This window comes from Paramormyrops kingsleyae, chromosome 3, assembly GCF_048594095.1.
Source record: "Paramormyrops kingsleyae isolate MSU_618 chromosome 3, PKINGS_0.4, whole genome shotgun sequence".
NCBI lineage: Eukaryota > Metazoa > Chordata > Actinopteri > Osteoglossiformes > Mormyridae > Paramormyrops > Paramormyrops kingsleyae.
Window position 1 is genome coordinate 15,986,262 of NC_132799.1, and position 20,095 is coordinate 16,006,356.

Below are 20,095 nucleotides of genomic sequence, written 5' to 3' on the forward strand. Positions count from 1 at the left end.
AACCAGGATACATGATATGATCTTATAATTATGATTATTAGCCTTTAGCATTTCACCATAACTTTTACGAAAAAGTTTAAGAAAAACTCAACAACTTTTCAAGTGTTTATTTAAATAATGTAATTCTGTGAGCGTAATAATTTGTACATATATGCTTGGCATATCAAAATAAATATTAAAGCAGATAATTAAATCCTGATTTGTCCATTCCAACACTGACACAAGTGTGAGCTCAGACCAGAAACAAATTCCACAAATGGGTACCATGCAGCCTACACTGTCAGAAAGAAGAGTGCCAGTTTGTACCTTCGCTTCTCACTGTGGCTGTACCCTCAAGGGTCTGCCAATTGTACCCTAGCTGTAGGTAAATGTACCTTCTAAGGTACAGCAATGGACAATGAGGAACATCCCCAAAGTACAAACAACATTAATGTATCCCTAATGGTACAAAAATGTTCCTTATAGTCCATTTCCATATCATAAAGGGTATAATTACTATATGGTACAGCTTCAGTGACTAGCAAAGGTACAAACTGGTACTCTATTTTCTGATTGTGTAGGGTGTATCTGACAGCACGTTTGCACAATCGTAAACCACCTGGTTCATGTGGATGTTACCACGGTAACATTAATAACTGCACCGATGATAAACATATCTGTGTATGACTTTAATAAACATATAATATAAGCCTAAAACACAAGCACAGTTTGCCCCATTAAAACATTGAAACCTAATCTGAAATTTTGACAGCATTCCCAGTTTGGTTCCTTTGCGGTTCATTTGGACAAAGGCAACAGAAATTGTACAATACTGAATTTATGTTGCTTCATTCCCAGCATTGTCCCCCTTCATACCTCAGAAGTATTTCAGCAGACTTCCGATGTTTTTTGCCATACAAAAGCTAACAGCTGAAGAAGTGCAAGGCAGTGAGTTTGACAGATCCACTCACACTGCCCACCTCCTGTCCCGCTGGCTTTTGTCAAGTCTTGGGAGTGACAGCAACAGACTTGCCTTCCCAGCTGAACGCAGAAGCAGCAGGAATGGCCTGTACCTTTTGAGAGTAAAACGATTTGATCTCCTGAGTTGTTCATTAAGAGAAGTAACTTGTCAGTGGCACGTGCAGCCGAACACAGCCTCCTGTCACATGACAGTCCCCACGTTGGCATGGCAAACACGCTATTTGCTGCATCAGCCTCGTTCCCACATCCTCACAGCAGAGTCGGCACCATGCTGGGCCTGCTGGGGGCCGGCGGCGACTTGCCGTCCAGCTCTTTCTTCAGGTCGGCTGGCTGAGCCAGGAGGGCAGGTGCAGAGAGGTGGTGGGCGGCAGCCTTCTGCTGATGAGCACTGTTGATATAGCTGGCGATGAGCAGGGTCATCTCCAGGATCTGGGACACAGGAGACACAAACTGAACATGTCAAAAAGGCAACTCTATAGGCAGTGTTGAGGTGGAAGGTTCAGATCCAGAAAGTAGAAATCCAGACCAAGCTTGTGTGTCAACCAACAAGTTGAGTATAAAGTTGAGTATAGTTGAGTCACAGTCACAGACTACTCAACTAGTTGGTTGAAATAAAGCCTTGGTCTGGATTTCTACTTTCTAGACCTGAACTTTCCACTTCTGTCTATATTCTGCATAAAATTGATGAGGTTTGTCTGTGATCTGATGCTGGTGTGTATGCCAGCTGTGCCCCAGTTGGGCTTACCCTGGGCTTGGCCATGCCAAATAGATGCTTCTCCGTGGGCTTGTCCTTCCCCGCACTGCTGCCGAGGTTCTGCCCCACCACCAGCATGAAGTCATCACGGCAACCGCCGAAGGTCATCAAGTTCTTATATGGGTGTGACACGAGCAGCCTCTGAAAACAATTGTGCAAACAGAGCTCTGAACCCCTTCTGGTCCATAATCTACTTATTGTTTAGTACTTACCTATGACCTAAGATGGTCTTCTGTCATTTGTAATAGATTCTTGGTTCTTGTGTAGACATGAGGCACTGGAGACCTTACAGGTGCCATAATTCATGTCTGGTATTTTTTCACAGTCCATCAATAATAGCTTAAGAAAGCTTCTAACTCACCAATGGTGTAGGTTTGGTTTCAACACCGGTAGGGACCAAATCAGCTCCGAACCCGCCATACCCTAAACTCACAGGGTACTTCCATAATATTGGTAGGGGCATGTCTCTACCATTCATACCCAAATCTATGCCCTTGTAACTCACCATTGATTTATTATCCAGTACGCCGATGCCATCCTCGTGCACAGCCAGCCACACGGGGGCACCCTGCTGTGGGGAGGGTGTGATGAGCTGTGAACGAAGATCCAACATGATGTGGTAGAAAGAGGTTCCTCTTGTTACTGCTCTACGTTCTCCACATCTCCACTGAGGGAGATGACACACCCACCTTAGCGGTGAACAATTTCGCTCCGAAGAAGGGCCACTTTCTGGCGACTGTCAGGAAGATACGGATGCAATCGGTGGAGCTCCGGCCTCTCAAGGACCCCCAACGTGCAGAAAGACGTTGTCTTAACTGCCTGTATAGCAGTGGCGGTTGAAGGGATAGCGGAAGGTAAAAATTGTGTTACAGATGATGCTGCACAGCATGACCCACGGACAGTCGTACTGGGAGCTGGGAGAGAATAAAAATGTGTACGGTCGGGAAGAAGCTCGGAGAGAGCAAAAACATGGACTGTTTGTGGGTCCCCGAGGACTGGGTTGGGAAACAGTGCTGTACAGTATGACCTTTGGGAAGATGTAGCTTTATAAATTTTTCCCTGAGTATGTTCCACCCTTACCTGAGATGGTCTTCCGTGCAGGCCTGCCGGTAGTGCTTGGGATAGAACCTTTCCATGGCCTGTTTCAGTGTCTGGTTGGACTTAGACTGGGGAGATCCTGAACCACCCAAGGAGAAGGGACGTTCAAAGTCGCCAAATTCCACCTAAATGTTAAGAAGACATGGATCGCAGACCTTATGGATCTTCCAAATTCCTGGTGTTATTAATGTTCTGCTTATCAGACACTGAAGACATTCAATAGAATTCCAGAGAGAAGCTTGAGAAGCGCTATGTTGGTGATGCATTTATGAACCATGAGAAAACTGTAGTTGCCTGGCATTAAATGGGATTGTTCAGTGTTTGTCTGATGGTCAGGGAAGGCAGGGTGGGTAGAGCACTCTGCTCACCTGAGCCAGCAAGGCAGCCATTTCTAGGGCCAGCTCCTTGTTGATGGGGAAGCGCCCAACCACAATCTCCTCATTGGTCTGGAATGCCAGTAGCAGGCGTTCCCGTTCCGTTTCTCCTCTCACCGAAAGAGAACAGTACAGCCTGTGAGGGGTTGGGGTGACAGCAGAAGCAGAGGGAGGTCTTTGTAGGACACTGGGTCGAAGAACACAAAGTCTGTTGCCACGTTGTGAGTAGTATCTGCACGATACCTGTTCTTATAGGTGAATCGGACTGTCCTGGTGCCTTCAGATTTACCCGTATGCTGTTCTTTAGAGGCCTGCTCCCATTTTGAGATGATGTCACAGATCTGAGATGGTTGTGGAAAGCAGGATCCAGGGCACATGTCAGAATAGTGGTAAAGTTATATGGTCGTTCAGTCTGACTGTGTGTATATGGAGGCATGTCTGGTAGACCTTAATGTTGCCCTGCAGACTGTGCTCCAGGTCCTGCCCAGAAGGGTCGTCTGTGTACAGTGCAAATCCCGACTGCACTGTCTTCCTCATTCCCGTTTCCTGGTTTAGCCGTCCCAGGAACTCTTCCACTGTGGTGGACGCATCGAAGCCCACCACCTGCGGTGCCCCCAAAAGCCCCCCATTCCTGAATGCCAGTGGCCAATATGTCGCTTGTTGTCTGTCATTGCCGTGCCTGTAGTGTTTTAATAACCTGCTACCAATCAAAAACTACTTGTTCATAGATATCTGGCAAGGAGTTTACGGTGTTGGGGAAGTCACTCACCATGGTAATCCATTACAGACAGAGGTGGAAAGTTCAGGTCCAGAAAGTAGTATTCCACACCAAGGTTTTGTTTCAACCAACAAGTTGAGTATAAAGAGTCTCAGAGTACTTAGCTGGTTGGCTGAAACAAAACCTTGGTCTGGAACTGTACTTTCTGGACCAGAATTTTCTACCTCTGTCTGTAATGGATTCCTTTTGTGAGAAAATTCCCCAACACAGGGTGTTTATATTTTGGGTGGGAGGCTACAAGGTATTTCGTTTTGAGTTGAGTGGGAACCACAGTGGTACTTTTGGTTATAAACACGTTAAACAATTCAGTATTTGTCTATTCATGTAAGTGGTTCTCAAATTAATTGTATCCCAAGCCATTGAGGTTTTACTTGAGTAAAAACGGGTGACTAATTGTGGAGCAGAAAACGCATATGGAATAGGGTCGAGAATTATGAAAAAGACTGAAATATGTGGGAATATCCTTGCTACACTAGAAGTTTGAAAATTCTCTGTAAAGGTAAAGCTGTTTGCTGTCATTGATCGGATGTGAATGGTGTAGGTACCTGGTAGGTGTTATTAAGGAAATGCACTGGGACACTGAAGGGCAGAGAGTGGTGGTACGGGTTCCTTAGCAGGATAGACAAGATCTCCATGCGAGAGGGGCGGGCTTCTCTCTCCCCTTTCTGCTGGCTGCGCTCTACCGACCGCTGACAGTAGATGGCATACTTCCCAATTTCTGTCCTGAGGAAGACGGAGGAGTGTATAGCCAAAATTTTGATGGTGTATATGTGGAGTGGTTGTGAGTGCATCTGCACATAGGCTATCACTGGTTCCCACAAAACACTGGTCAAGTTTCATGACCACTTTCCAAATGTGGGTCCCCCATGATAAAATTTATTGGGGTGGGGGCGTCCTGATGGAATAAATATGAAAATCTTGTTTTTCATATAGCAAATTCGTAAAATCAACGTGACCCTTCCAAATTGCTTGGCGCCTGCCCTGGGGGCTGCGTCCCACAGTTTGCAAACCACTGGGTTAGATGTCTCCTCACCTGGGTTCTCCATGCTTCTTGAGGTGTACCTGCAGGAGCCAGAGGAAGGGATGCTGGGGAAGGAAGAGTCCCACACACAACGCCAAGAACTGCCAACCCTAGAGATCGATGCATAACAAGACTGTTATGACATACATATTTGGAGGTATGAGCTTCAGGGCATCTTGTTTTATGGCTCTTTGCACCTGTAAGGGTCCAGCCTGTCCCTGCGGTTGCCTCTTCCTGGTCTGCTTCACCAGCTGGCAGAAGATCTCATTCTGCAACTCCGGATGAGTCAAGCAGACCTGCAGCGCACTCTGAGCCAGTGACACATGGTAGTCGATGGCTGGGGCGTCTATGGCCACATTGATAAACAACTGACATGTCTGTGTGGAAAAATAAGATTGGGAGGAGCTTATGAACCTTGTATAAAGATCTGATTGCTTTTTCATCCGTCTATCAGTGATATTTACCTTGAAGAGTTTAATGGCCTCTGTTTGTAAGGCCTGAGATGGCAGAGTGGTCAGGGGAGAGCAGAGGCCCTCTTTGCTGAAGCAAAGCATTGGGTGTCTCCAGATCTGGGAACCTATAGGACCATCAGAGTGAAAGGGAAGGACATATGTGAGAGAGAGGGAGTTAGGGCAAAAGTCATCCTTGGATGCCTACAAGATGCCAACAGTGGACAAGTTCTGATCTGTGCTGAGCAACAAATGTGGGTGGTGACAGCAGAGCACTGAGACAAAATCCTGAGACCTGGTCACTTCCCTATTCACACAACATTTACTTGCTTCTCCTCAGAACTGTTCCCCAGTCTCATAGGCTTTGCTTTCAATCTCAAGCTGGGTGAAAGGGGGCCACATGTCCTCCAGGGTGTCTGCTGTCACCTACCTGCGTCTTCTCATTCTTTGGGGATTTGACTTCGTGGAGAGAGAGCGCTATTCACCCAAGTTTGATTCAGTCTGCAGCCATGTAGGGGCCACTGCAGGACTTCATATGTGAGAAAGCAGTTTTAGAAATGTTTAAGAAATTAGTGTAGTGCACCAAATATGACCTTCTCTACTTGCTAGATATTCCTTACTATAGTCTAAGATGGTTCAGTAAAATTCCTGGCGTGGAAGTGTTTTAAATTGTCAGCTATGTATGATTCATAAAGATTTGTGTCTTGAGAAACCGGTAAGACCTGGTCACCTTGTTCTCCCTCCACCTGAAGCAGTTTGCCCACCAGCTGCTCAAACTCAGTGCCCACCTGCCCCCCTGCAGCCCCTGCTGCCACAGACAGATGGTACAGCCATGCTTCCTGTAAGAGAAGGGCGTACAGAGGATCAGGAGACATGAGGAGTGACCCACAGCAACTGGTGGGAAAAATACCCTCCCCCCTCACGTTGACACTGCCTCTGACCTTCTCATGCTGGGAACCGATAAGCAGGTATGTGGGGCCTTGGTCCCGTGGATGAACGGCAATGGTGTAGTGGGTTGACAGCAGGCTCCTCCCACTCGATTCATAGTCTTCGTCAGAATCACATGACCTGTCCACCTCCTCCACACGTGCCTCCCACAGCTTAATCTGTCCCAATGGGAACTGACAGCAAGCATATGTGCATTTAGGGAAAGTATAGTGTAGGATAGAAATATGAGGTACTGAAGTCTTGAATTTCGAAGGCGATAAGGAGTCACGTACCTTTTCATCCTGGCTGCGAAAATAGTAGAGTGTTTTCCCAATAAGCGTACACCACACCCTCTTGGAGTAACCATGTTTCACCTGAGAGTCGAGCAGTTACAGTTAAGGAGTTGCACTTTGATATGATAGATCAGTTGAGAAAACTGTGCATTGACTTTTGCAGCCAACAAAATGTCTGTGCTTTTCTGTGGACTGTGCTGTTCCACCTGACAAGAAGAAGGAGCGTCACCTTGGTCAGCAGTCCCTTCATGCCGGGCCGAACCTCAGGTTGGGTAAAAAGTGGGCTGGCCACTTGGACTCGAAGGACGTTCTGTAAGACCCGTATCCACTCTTCCAGGAGGTTTGGGGAATCTGCTGTCAGGTAGTACACTCGTTTCTCCGTGACCAGCTAAAGTTGAAAACACACGGCCTTTATAAGTTACATGGTTGATACTCTATGATAAATGCACAGCAGTGGATCCACCTGGATGAAGATGTGAATCAATACCTGGAGCGTCTGCTTGTTGTCCCCACGAACGATGCTGCTCGAGGCAGACAGTTCAATTTGACCCTGTGGTCGCCTAATGACGTCACTCTTTAAGAAAGACACCAAAACAGCTCATAGTATTAGTGGAAATGGTGATATAGTTGACCAAGACCTGTGCCCACAACCATAATTTACATTTCCCCATGAAGACTGCAAGCTGTGTTGGTCTGTGATACTGTTTGCATTGCATGCTGAGCTGCTTTCGCAACTTAAGCACAGCTGCGTCTGCTGGCTAACATTAGTTCAGTAGAGTTATAAAATAAACAAATTCTTGTGGGTGTGTGTCTGACTGCCTGCCTGTAGACGACCAGAGGTCTCTCCACACTGACCGGGGACTTGTAATAGAGCAGCTCCCCGGCCTTCAGGACAAACCAGCGTCTCTTCCAGGTCTTCACCCTACCTCCCATCTTCAGGAGGTAGCCGGCCTTCTCCAGTGCTTCCTGAGAAACAGTAGACACACCCAAAGGGTCACTCTTGGGGGTAGGGCAGTCTGTTACAGAGCATGGTCGCCTCAGGAAGTGGTCACCTGCTGTGTATTGGGAAAGGGGTCCTGTCCTGAGTTTGTTGAATTAGCTATACCAGTGTTTCCCAATCCGGTCCTCAGGGACCCACAGCCGGTCCACATTTTTGCTCCCTCCAAGCTCCCTGTCAGACAGTTTACTCCTACCGGGAGCTGGGAGGGAGCAAAAATGTGGACCGGCTGTGGGTCCCTGAGGATCGGAATGGGAAACACTGAGCTATACTGTAATGTTAACTGCTAGGATGGGGGCAGAACATGATTGTGTGTAAATGTTTTGTGTTCTGTGCTTCCTGGGATAGGCACCAGATGGATGGTGATGCTTTACTGGATAAGCAAATAAAGCAGATAAAGCAGACAAAGAAGATGGATGGATGAATAACTCACACTCCTGCTGTGGTCGCTAGAGGAGGAGCAAGTTTTGGGCAGCTTTTGCTCTGGTTCAGAGCACTCTGTGTCGGTGGCAGAGTAGGCGTCAGGGGGGATGGCATAGTCACTCTCAGATGTCATGGAGGACATGGAGACAGCTGAAGCCACACCCAGGATCAGAGGACTTTGTCAGTTAGATGGACGGTTTCTTAGAACATGGCGTGATTACATGGCACATGTCCATATGTACCTCTCTTGGGCGCCCGTGGGCTCCCTGGGCTGCTGCCTTTGCGTGAATCAGACCCGGAGGTACGCGAGCTGCAGAGGGAGCTCTCCTCCTCTTCGGAGCCCGAGGACTCGTCCAAGAAGGGACTGCTGCTCAGCTGGGTGGCTTTCTGCATTGGGCACACACACCGCAGTCGCACACTCAGCCGCTTGGCCAACAAGAAGCACAGGCGGCAAGAACAGAGTTTCTCACCCCCTTCAGTGTGGTATATACAGGCGTCGTCATGTTCCGATAGATCAGGGAGGTGTACAGGGCCGAGGCCGGGGGTGAGGACTGGGGGGTGGAGCCTTTGCAGACATGAAATCATGGTTAGCCAGATATAGTGCCAAGCATTGTTACGACGTCCTGTTGAGGATAATTATAAATTGGAGACTTCTAGACAGATTTAATAGGTCTATAAAAACGTAGGGTCCAGTTATATCCTTGGAAACCAGCTTTCAGCAGCTGCAGGCCACAGCCCTAGAACAGTAACAGACATCGCTCCGGACCTCATTCGTGTGTCTGCATTGGGCACACACACCGCAGTCGCATGTGTCAGAGAGAGAAAAACACACACTCACTTTTATTGGCAAGTTCTGTGCATGAGCTCTCTGACAGTCGGATCCCAGATTTGGCAACCGCATAGATCCGGCTTTCCTACAGGGGAAAGGGGACGGCAGGGGACTAGAAGTGACAGCACATGGACGAACCTACATGCACGTTTGTTTGCATAAACGCCTATGTGTTACACAACAGGAGTGTATCATCCTCTGCTGGATAACTCACCCAAGAAGGGAATCTGTGCAGAGGGGGAGTTGGAGGTTTACTCCCAGGCACCCATGCAGGTGAGGTGGGAGACTCAATCTCCACCCCGGCGGTACTGGAGGGTCCGTCCCGGGCCATCTCTACATCCTGCTCGCAGTCCAGGTCGGTCTCCTGGGGCTGCAGCGGTCGGAGGACGCTGATGGCGTTGCGCGTGCGGCCGTGCAGCGACTCGCTGCTCGGTGGAGGCTGGCTCAGGTGTTTCTTAGCAAGCGCTGCGCTGACGTCGGGGGTGCACAGCTTTAGCGGGGGCTTCTTTGTAGGCGCGGGCGGGGCCGAGGTGCCTGGGCCCGGGTGCTTTGCAGCGTTAGTGAGAGCAAGGTTGGGGCTTGGGGTGTTAGTCTCGCTGGATGATGAGGAGTCGAGGCGCTGAGACTGAAACCGCTTATTCAGCTCCTCGGAGGAGCTGTTACATTCAGCTCTCTCCGTGCCCCATCCGCCTCTCGCCATTGCAGCCCCCGCGGAGACCTGGAAGCGGAAGTCGGGGTTGTCGGAGCGCTGCAGGTCATCGTCGAAGATCGAGCTGCTGTCGTCGGAGGCCGTGTGGTACGTCTCGCTTCCCGGCCGGCTGAAGTGAAGCCCCCTGGCCTCCGACCCTGCCGTACCCCCTCTAGCCACCCCGTCGTTCTCAGGGCTCCCCTGCCTTAAAGGTGTCCCTTCACTCCATTTCGTGGAGCTCGACATCTTGTCTGATCCTCCATCCGCTGCGCTTGCTTGGACTAACTTGTGACCTTTGGTATCATAGTCATTCCCTGGGGATGCCAGAGTCTGTTTGGTGCTTTTATCTTTAAGGAGAGAAACAAAAGGACATAGTCAATCTACAGGTTAGTGGGTTGGCTTTTTGAGGACTAAGGGGCCTTAAAATAGACATAGGGCATGTAGTAATGTAACAGTGGTGGATCCTGGCAAGGTCAAGGTGGGCAATTCTAGTATATCTAGTATATCTTCTCTAGCTTCTTATTTTAGATATTTTTAGTATTTATTTTTTTCATGCTGTTTCACTATTTAAGCTGACACAGCTTTATTCCCATTGCTTTGGCAGTCATTTTTCTCTGAAAGGAACGGCTTAAGACTCATTAATGCTCAATGTTAAATACGGATAATGACAGAGCTTTCTGTCCACAGTCTGCAGTCGGTTTGTTCATATTTGTGCAGGTTATCTGTAAGATTATGAATATGGATAAAATGGAGCAGCAGCACCAGAAATCGTGGGGGCAGCATTACCCAATAGCTCAGGTGAGACGGTTACATCTTTTGAAATGGCCATATTTTTTTTTGCATGCAAATGGAGCTTAAATGAGCCTTCAGAATCCACCTGAATGGGCACCGTCCTCAGCATCTTTGCCGTCTTGCCGGGTGCTGACGGTCCGCCGGCATGGTTCCGGGCCTGTGATGACCTGGGGGCTGTTGGCACGGACCTGGAAGCAGCCAAAGGTGAGGCTGCTGAGGCGCTGAGCTTCGCCAGGTTTGGGCTGGGTGGCTTTCTTCCGCTCCAAGGCTGGCGTGAAGAGCATGGAGGTCAGCATGCCAGATCAGAGGTCCACGATAAAGGTTACGGTCCTGTTTTATACCACTGCAACTTTAGTGCAGTGGGGGGGTTTTACTTACACAAAAAATGGTCTGAGCACAGAGTGAAAAATGAATGGTTCAGAGAGAGAACCAATAAGATTGTAGAGGAGCTGGATTCAAGCAATTACAAGAGGTGGGACTAAGACATCTGACTGGTTGGTCCCGCCTCCTCTACTTGCTCGAACCCATCTCCTCTACGATGTGATTGGTTATCTCTTTGAACCAATCATTTTTTGTTCTGCGCTCAGAACATTTTTGTGTAAGCAAAACTCCCATGAGCATTTTGTACAGGCTTAGTCACGCAGTATACAATCCCAAGGTACCGCTACTATGACTGTTCCCTTTAAGGGGGCGTATCCTCACCCTGCACCTGCTTCTGCAGCTCTGCGATCTGGGTGCCCTGCAGCTGGTTTGTCTCCCGTAGGGTCCCATTCTCCACCTCCAGCTATGGACGGATCACGCACCACTTTTAGCGTCTATTAATCTGTGGCGTGTTGACCTAGAAAGCTACATGTGTCGGTAGTCGCTGAAAAGCCCAGAAATGCGTGCAGGAAGACTTTACCTCGTGCAGCTTCAGCATCACCCACTCCTTGATTTTGGCTGCTTTCTCCTCCACAACCTTGGCCTCCTGGAGTCTGATCTGCTTCTATAACAGGTGAGAAGGGACGTCTACTTTGTCACCTGTCTTACACCCTGCTGACCTATCATCCACACCTTCAAGTATTAGGGGCAAAGGGCAGGTGGGGATTTATGGGTCAGATACCACAAAACAACTTTAACTGTTCCAGTATAGGTATCCATCTGTGGATAAAAGTGTTGGCTAACAGAATGGCCATAACGTCAGGCTACATTCCCACCTGCTCCTCCAGCTGCTGCTCCAGCACGGCGATGATGTCGTCCTTCTCCTGCAGCAGCGACTGCAGGTCCTGGCAGCGGCGGAACAGGCGCGTCTCACACTCACTGGTCTGCACGTCAGCGGCCTTCAGCTTCTCCTCCATCACCTGCACCTGGGGGGTTGTGGGGGGGGGCACGGAACACATGTGAAAATCCCACGAGGCACAGGTAACCCCCGCCCCATCGCCACAAGCACTGCTGGTTCCTACCTGTTGGTTGGCTTTCTGGGCACGCCGCTCCGCTTCCAGTACCTGCCTCTCCAACTGCTGCATCTGTAAGAACCCCCTCCCCCCAGCGAGGATGACAATGAGGAAGGGCAGATCACACAGTCTTACCTACTAGACTTCTGCCTTTCCTATGGCTTCAAATACTCAGCATCAAAACAGTAATTCGGCTTCCCTACGTAAATTACTCAGGATGAGTATGTATTCACTCTCACCCATTGTGTCATGTTGCCTTAATGACCTACACTAATTCTACAAGCATATCTCCATGATGTTCTACATGGGGGGTGATTTGATAGTCTGGCTTTTTGAGGACTGAGGTCCTTTAACATAGAGACAGGACATTTGTTGTCACATTCATTTAATGTTAATTCTGAATGTTTAGTAGTTTTGCTGCCATAGGCAAACATCTTATAATAATGACACTTCATTGATCCTAGTGGGGAAATTCTCTTTTCACTGACTTTATCTTGCTCTCCATGACACAGCAAAAGGCAGACACCCATGGAGCTGGGGTCCTTACTCAAGGGCCCACAGATGTAGGATTATCATATTTGGTGAGACGAAAAAGAGAACGTGTCCAGGGGTCATAATATCAATGAGTTTCCATGTTCACTAACCATTGAGGTAGCGCATCCCTCATGAATATTGATGAGTTTCTGTGTTCACTGGCCAATCAGGTAGCACTTTCATGAATATTAAGATGTTTTCCGTAACACCCTATAAAACGAACATTTACTGATGTGCTGAAGCCAGGCTCGATCCAGTGACCTTCCGACCACAAAGGCGTAGCCCACTGAGCCACGCATGGTGGGGTTGAAAAAGGTTTGTATTTGTTGTGTGTGTTTTCAGGTTTGCATCTAAATGTGTAAAAATCAAGGATGGTTTAGGATGTGACTAGAAATTCAAAAGTAAACAGATGCTGCTAAGATCCAGATGTTGGCATGAAACAGCAGAGTAACATAGCAGATGTGGGAGGCCACTGTTATGCTGAAAGCCATAACCAGGCCACCATATTTACAAGGGCATAGATGGCAGTTCTGGGGTAAGGATGTGAACATGGGCTTTACTTGCATTATAGTTTGGTCACAGAGTGCCATCTGCCTGCTCTGTAAACCTTGCTGAGGTAGCGATTGTTAAATAACATAGAGCAGCGTTTCCCAATCTGGTCTGCGGGGACCCACAGTTGGTCCATGTTTTTGCTACTTCCGAGCTCCCTGCCAGACAGTCCACATTTTTGCTCCCTCTCAGCTCCTTGTAGGGAGCAAAAACATGGACTATCTGTGGGTCCATGAGGACCGCATTGGGAAACACTGGCATGGAGGGTATCATTATTCCTGGAGGTCAGAGTTCATGGTTGTGTGAATGGCGCATCAAAGATGAGTTTAGCTTGGTGTTTCTCAAACGGGCACACAGGGCTCACATGCCTATGGGCTTCCATGCAGGAGGGAAGAGGCCAACTTAGGAACCACATTCCCCACAAATTCCTGGATTTTAAGGCAGCGAGTGTTCAGAAGGTATTTTCAGTGACAGCTTCTTGGCAAAGTTTTGTGAAACTTTTTTGGGAAGTAAGGTGGTAAGATTTAAGAATAATGGTTGAGGGAAAGGAGGCTGGTAGAATCTGAGAAGAGGAAATGGGAGGGGCGGGGACAGCAGGAAGCTACGTGACCAATCAGTATCCAGCAGAACACTATGTATGACGACAGACTAACACATTACAACCCATGGAACATGCATTTATCTCGTCTACATTATTTATCAAAACAATCATCTCCTACCTGCCCTCAATCTGGGTCCCTAAGGGACCTCTGCCTGTCCAGGCTTGGCTTACAGAGCCATCATCTTTAATGTGAGGGCCATCAGTGAGGGAGTACACAACTTCATTAAAGCCCAACACAAAAGCACATAAATGTAGCATGCCCACTGTGAGTAAGAGGAACATGTGACAAGGAACTTCAAGTAGACGTTAATATCAGCATTACTCAGCGTAAGTGTGTTTACATCTGAACCATGTGTACAGAGTGTAAGGTCCTGAAGTTCCATACTGACTTTCAGTCCTTCGTAGGAATTTTAACCAAAGCAGCAGTGAAGGGTCTTTTTTAAGAAGGCTAACGAGCTGAACAGTGAACCCGGCTGAGAGCCACGCAGGCACAGGGTGGGTCTGGCGCTGAAGCGTGGACGGGCTGCACTGCAGAATGGACAAGCTGGGAAGATAAACCTGACTATAAATAGAGGAGAGAACCTCCCTCCATCCTCACTGAGGGGTGAGGTATGCCAGCTGGACCCACGAAAACCTACAAAGCGTGCCTCTGTTTCAAGGAGGGGCCAGAGCTGCCTGCACATACAAATGAGTACTTTGTGTGTTTACCTCCAGGACCTGAAAGGTATTTCCTGCTTTCACTAAGTCTCTCCCCAAATGTTTAACGGACAGACCCCAGAACGTGGCTCGGTATAAGGCCTGCGGGGTTGGGGTTCGGCTGCTTGAACTCCAGGTGAAAACATAACTACTGTGGTTGGAATTCCGGCTCTCTGGCCATCAGAGAAGCAGATCTGGCGGAACTGTGCAGCGCTACTGAGCGCGAGCACCGACGTGGCCAGGCACGTAACAAGATGTGCTCTCCAGTCCCATATCCACAGCAAGCCTTAGTGCCAGATCCGATGCAGTAGGTCCTTCGTATGCAGTTCCTTGGGCAATGAGACTCTGTAATTACCCAGCTCTTCCGAGCCTATTGCTATATCTGTGCCACTGGAAAGCAGTGCCTTGTTATTTGTCCCTTTCACTTGTGGACTACATTTGCCCTGGTGCCAGATTGTATGTGTAGGCGGGTAGATGTGCACAGCAGTAGAGAGAACTTATAACACTTCGGAGCTTTGCATCCTGGTGCGAGGGCCCTTTTCCCAGACTGCTGCTTGGCAGTCTGCCTGATCTCAGAACAGCTCATACGAAAGCCTTCACCTCCCTTAACTTTAAGACACCCCTTCCAGACCTTCTTCCCATTCCTGGCATTCCTGCCCCACCCTTGGCGTACCCAGCATCCTGCCCGCACCCCCCCCCCCCACACACACACCCAGTGCACAAAGCCACTCTGTGGTCTCCGTGGTTTGGCCACCCATCAAAGGCTGGCTGCTGACCTCAAGCACACGGTTCCAAAGGTGCCCCCCCCCCCCCCCCCAAAAAAAAAAACACTCATCCTTTACACAAACGCTCAGCAAAGCTACAGGATCCATCCCAGGAACAGTGGAGCCGTAAGCTGATCCCCTGCTGACCAGGCGGAATAGAAATACTGCAGAACCCAGAACCTGATCATCATACTCTGGGGCACTTTTCCGGAAAGTAGCTCGACTGAATGCGAGTCTAGACTGGCACATGAGCTGGGACCAAATGTTTGCCAGTGCAACCGATGGGGGGGAGGTGGCGAGATCAGCGATGACAGGAACACAAGGCACCATAAAAGCTGGAGAGCAGACCTTTCCTAACATGCGTGCTCCATCAGGGATCGCCTCAGTCACCCTCACACAGAGAGGCCCCATGTTCTTGTACGCCACGTAAAGCTAGCGAGCCTTAGAATAAAATCTGTTCAGTCCCACTCTGAGGGAAAAGACGCAGCATTTTTGAGGTCGGTATAACGATCTCCACCACAGCTCCCAGACAAATCTGCACATCCCCGAGAGCCTCTACAGCACCTCATCTAAGCCGGAAAACGGAAAGCAGATCTGCTCCATAGCAGGATACCCCACAGGCCAAAGAAGCGGGGCAGTAACTGGTTAAAAATCAAGTCTATTTTTAATGAGAAACAGATTCTGGCTGTAGTGCAATTTGTACGTCTGACAGCACTAAGTCGTAGTAAGTGGTAGAAAGAAAGCTGACAGATAAAAACAGTCCCTTTCCTTTATTATGGGGGTGGAACATTTGTCATGTCATGCAGAGGAATAAACTGTGGTTCTGTTTGACTTATTTTTGGGAGGAAAGCATCAGTTGCTTCCATTTTTCAACCTTTCCACAGCCATTCCAGGACTTCCGTCCTGCTGCTAGCAGTGTTTTTGTAGCTCCTAGGCTAAAGCCACGTTCATTCCGGTCACATACGCGGACAGCTCGGGAATCTCCTGGGTCCCCTTGTAGTTATGAGGAGATCTGAGGGGGCGCAGAGGTTCTAGGGGGCCACTGTGGGCCCTTCCTCATCTCCTCTCTTGGCCTCGAGGCTGCATGTAACTGAAATGTGGAACTAATCAGAGAGTGTGAGGCAGAAAGAGACAAGGAACGTTAAATCGTAGCAGATTTCTTGACTCGAATATGGCTGCAGCCCTTTGAACTGGGTGGGTGGAGCTGTGGGAGGCGGGTACGGAATAGGACCGCTGTCCTTGTCTTTGAGGGCATCACAACCCTGAGGGACCCCAAACTACTGCCTCCAAATATTTACAGGGTCAACAGGACATTAGTGTAAGAGCGGCCTGTCTGGGTTTAAGGGGCCCCACACCTGGGTATGTCAGATTGGTCGGCCCCCAGGAGCTGACTGGCTGCTGCTCTGGCAGTGAACAAGAACCTTCCGGAAGATACCATCGCCTGGCCGCAGGGGTGGAAAAAAGAGATGTACAAAGATGTGAAAATAAATGACACACTGCCCCTTTGTGTGAGGGGCTGGGGAAGTGCTGCAAATTAGTGCGGGGGATGATGGGAGATGGTTTTACGGACTGGCCAATTCTCAGTGACCCCCCCAACCCCCCCCCCCCCGTGACTTCTCCTGGGGGAGGGGCTGGATGGGGTGGACGAGACTGAGTCGAGAGACAAAATGATCCCTGGCTGCCCCCGAAAGCAAGGCCTAAGCTTTCCAAGGGCCGAGATTCATGTCTGATCGGTCTTTGCGAATCTGTGGGGCTTCTGCTCTGCCAGAAACAAGGGAAAAAAAAGGACATGACGATGTGGGTGGGGGGGAAGCCGTGACCCAGATTCCCCCAGCACTACCAGAAATGGAGAGCAGTAGGAGAGTGTCGGCCGCCCTCGCTCGTTCCTCTGCTTGCTCACTTCCTGAGTGCCGCTCTTACTGTTTACAAACCCAGACCGGGGTCCCTTGGGCGGCCTGGCTATTACAGAAGCCCTCGATCGCCACCCCGTCCTTTCTTCTCTTCCCTCGCTCTTTCTCTCTTTTGCTTTCGTCTTAGGATTTCAGGAGTCTCAGGCAGGGCCGACCGAGTCACTCCGTCTTTCCAAAGTCTGCAGAGTCACTCAAATTCCGCCGGCCCCTCACACAACTCTACTCACAGTGAGCCAGACGACAAGAGCTGTCTCAGGAAAACAGTGGCTGGGAAGCCTCCCAGTGGCATTTATGTATTATTGCTTAAAAATACTTCCGTAAAAATACCAATGCATTTCTAAAAATTTCTTTATGTCGAGTGGTGGGAACCAATCAGAGAGAAGCACTTGAAAAAATACACATGAATCCAGTATTTCATTTCACAATGGATGAATGAAAAATCAATGTTACTAAGCTCTGCTTGTTAAATATGTGAGAACTGGGTATGGATCCACACTCTGTACCGGGGTCCCATTACGTCAGGATGAGGGTACCGACCTTCTCCGCCAGGAGCTCCCGTATCCTGCTGGCCTGCACCCGGAACTTCAGCAGCTGTGTCTCCAGAGCGATGCACCTCTCCTTCCAGTCGGCCTGGGCCCCGTGTCCCTCGCACTCGGCCATGCCGCCCCTCCCCTGTGACGGTACAGTACACACCGGCTGTGAGCGCGCCCGGTTGAAGCGGCCTTTCACATGGCCTGCTTGCATCCAGCAGGAGGTTCTAGGTAGATCAATGCTATGAGCTCAGTTTCACAAAGTAGGCAAGACTATATAATGGAGGAGCTGACCGTCCTCTGTTTCCTTTTCTGGATTTTTGAACTTGAAATGAGCTTTGCCAGTTTGTTCAATTATTACCATCAGGACCACATTACAGAGTGCCTCTGGCCAGGAAGGAAAGTAATTCATTCCCTCTGCCATTAGTATCTTAAATACGTCAGAATGAGTTTTCTTATTGCCTATGTAATTTCTATTGGTCGTTTTCCTTATCTGTTGTTGTCTGATGTTGTAATGTATGTGCCATGCCTATGAGGAATTTCTGTTGCTTTGTAATAGATGTCTTGACTTGATTAACCTGATGGGTCACGGTTTTGCTCCCTCCAAACTCCGTAGACAGGGCGGAGAGCTTGGAGGGAGCAAAAACATGGACCCGACTGTGAGCCCCCGGGGACTGGATTGGGATACAGCTCCCTCCCAGACACTCCACATTTTTGCTTTCTCCCTGGAGCTGGGGGTCCGTAGACTGTTTGGGGGTCCCTGATGATCAGGTTGACAAACACTGAGATAGAGGACAAGGAGTAATGGAGACTTTTATACTTCAGCAACCTTTCATTACAGCCTTCTACGGTACATGAAAGGAGCCCAAATATCTAGAGTGTAATTAAACATTTTCCTATAACAGTTTTTGTAGTATTTAAGTAGAAGTAAAAACCAGAATGTTTGCATAAATCTCTTGTGTGATAGCGATGAAATGTGCCTGAAGATGCCATGGATCAGTGCTGCGGTGAAAGTCAGCTGTTTCCTTACGTTAGAACCATAAAATCGGCTGGTCATTGTTATATTTTCGAACCTGTTCATATACTGATCTTCCCTCCCAGAATCCTTTGCGGGTGGTTCCCTGTGTGCTATCTCTCCACTGTCACTTCCTGCTAGAGCTATGTCACCGTTCTCTCACTCCGTCATTCTCCTGGAGGCCAGAGGCAAGTGCAGATCTTCCAGAAGGAACTGTCAGGATGATAAGAGTTCAGCCAAATCCTTAAATGCTCGGGCCGACAAACCAACTCTCTCTGTGTTCTTTGAGCTGGGAACCACCGCTGTTCTTAAAATAGCACATCTCCGGTTCCCCCTCCTCCACCCGGCAGGAGAACCACGGCACCCATCACCTCCTATCCCTCCCTCCATCTTTCCTCTGCTGCGTGTGCGGAGGGAGTCATGCTACACAGAACATCAAAGCATGTGGCTGCTCTTCTATCTTAGTCTGCTTCCTGTGAGGATAGTCAGATCTCCTGACACCCACCCAAGCTGGAGAAGATGTTCAACATCCACATGTCATCACAGTATGGCAGATCACACTGCCATTTTTACAGACAATAACAGTACAGACCGCTTGTATGTATGTGTGTGTGTGTGTGTGTATATATATATATATATATATATAACTTTTGTAAAATAAATCTAGTTACGCTGCATTAGAAAATGCTGTAACTTCATTAAACTTACAGACAACTAATTTATGTAACCTAAAGTAAGTAATGGATCGGTTTAGTTTTACATACTAGTACGACTACTATTCAAAACATAGATCACATAACAATTCATTACAGAGGATTCAGCTGTATATTCAGCTGTACATTACAGAGGATTCAGCTGTATATATTTTTTGCAAAGCAAAAAATCCGCTAAACAAAATGAATAATTTGGTTAAATTAATAGTACCACATGGAACATATTATGTAGGCTACTGTAAAGCAAATTAAAACCGCCAAACACGTCTAAATAAGAGGAACGGTACGTTAACTGTGAACGATTTTAACAGGAGATTAACAAATTATATTAATTCAACAAAGTCTAACGGGTTTTCTTTGAAATATTGTTTCAAAAAGCGTAAAGTGAAAATACTGATCTGACCTATAACTGTATGACAGTATGATTATATAAGAAAAATGAGCTTTTCTTTAGTAGAAGATCGTCTATATAATTTTCGCATCGACGTAACAAAGTAAATGATTTTCAAATATGAACTGCAGTAATGGATGGATGGACTTTCCCACCGTGTGCCCCCCTCTGCGCCCCCCCCCCCCAAAAAAATACAAAAGTTTTTGTAAGTCCCTACGACTTGTTTTTGGATTGAGTACTGGTTGATGTCAAATACTTACTGGAAATAATACACATCGCAGTACAAATTAAAAGAACATATATTAATTTCTTCCTAATTAAACGAAAAAACAAAGTAATCGAAAAAATAATAAAATAAAAAAAATCTTACCCAACAAACGGCAGAGAAAATGACTGGAAGTCAGAACGGAGCCTATTCGGTGTCAGCAATTCCCTCCATGTTTCCGTTATATTAATTCATGGCAGAATAAAATCAAGGAATTTCGGGGCTTTTCCCGAAATTTTCTGATTTCCAGCGTATACCCAAGTTAGTTACGGGGGCGTGGAAACAAACTGAATAGGCGTGGCTAGACAGTG

The 20,095-nt window shown here is 48.1% G+C and overlaps 1 protein-coding gene across 4 annotated transcripts; it reads right to left on the reverse strand.

The window, feature by feature from the left end:
* Positions 1-92: 92 nt before the first annotated feature.
* plekhh2 (pleckstrin homology domain containing, family H (with MyTH4 domain) member 2) lies at positions 93-20,073 on the reverse strand. 4 transcript variants are annotated; one of them, XM_023804385.2, is made up of 31 exons: positions 19,890-20,073; positions 18,474-18,628; positions 17,408-17,542; positions 11,826-11,888; positions 11,580-11,729; positions 11,285-11,368; positions 11,086-11,167; positions 10,469-10,651; positions 9,118-9,938; positions 8,913-8,988; positions 8,545-8,639; positions 8,317-8,461; positions 8,085-8,224; positions 7,510-7,620; positions 7,142-7,228; positions 6,884-7,042; positions 6,655-6,735; positions 6,376-6,555; positions 6,165-6,273; positions 5,450-5,562; positions 5,183-5,362; positions 4,998-5,095; positions 4,510-4,687; positions 3,634-3,789; positions 3,430-3,527; positions 3,181-3,322; positions 2,795-2,937; positions 2,404-2,533; positions 2,220-2,306; positions 1,706-1,855; positions 93-1,389 (listed from the first exon to the last, which is right to left on the reverse strand). In XM_023804385.2, exons 3-31 carry the CDS (start codon positions 17,528-17,530, stop codon positions 1,210-1,212), a joined length of 4,344 nt encoding a protein of 1,447 aa, XP_023660153.2. In that variant the 5' UTR covers positions 17,531-17,542; positions 18,474-18,628; positions 19,890-20,073; the 3' UTR covers positions 93-1,209. The 4 variants fall into 4 exon arrangements, with proteins under 4 accessions (XP_023660153.2, XP_023660156.2, XP_023660154.2 ...); XM_023804388.2 differs by lacking the exon at positions 18,474-18,628 and having other exon boundaries at positions 2,220-2,282; XM_023804386.2 differs by lacking the exon at positions 18,474-18,628 and having other exon boundaries at positions 2,220-2,285.
* Between the last annotated feature and the right edge of the window lie 22 nt (positions 20,074-20,095).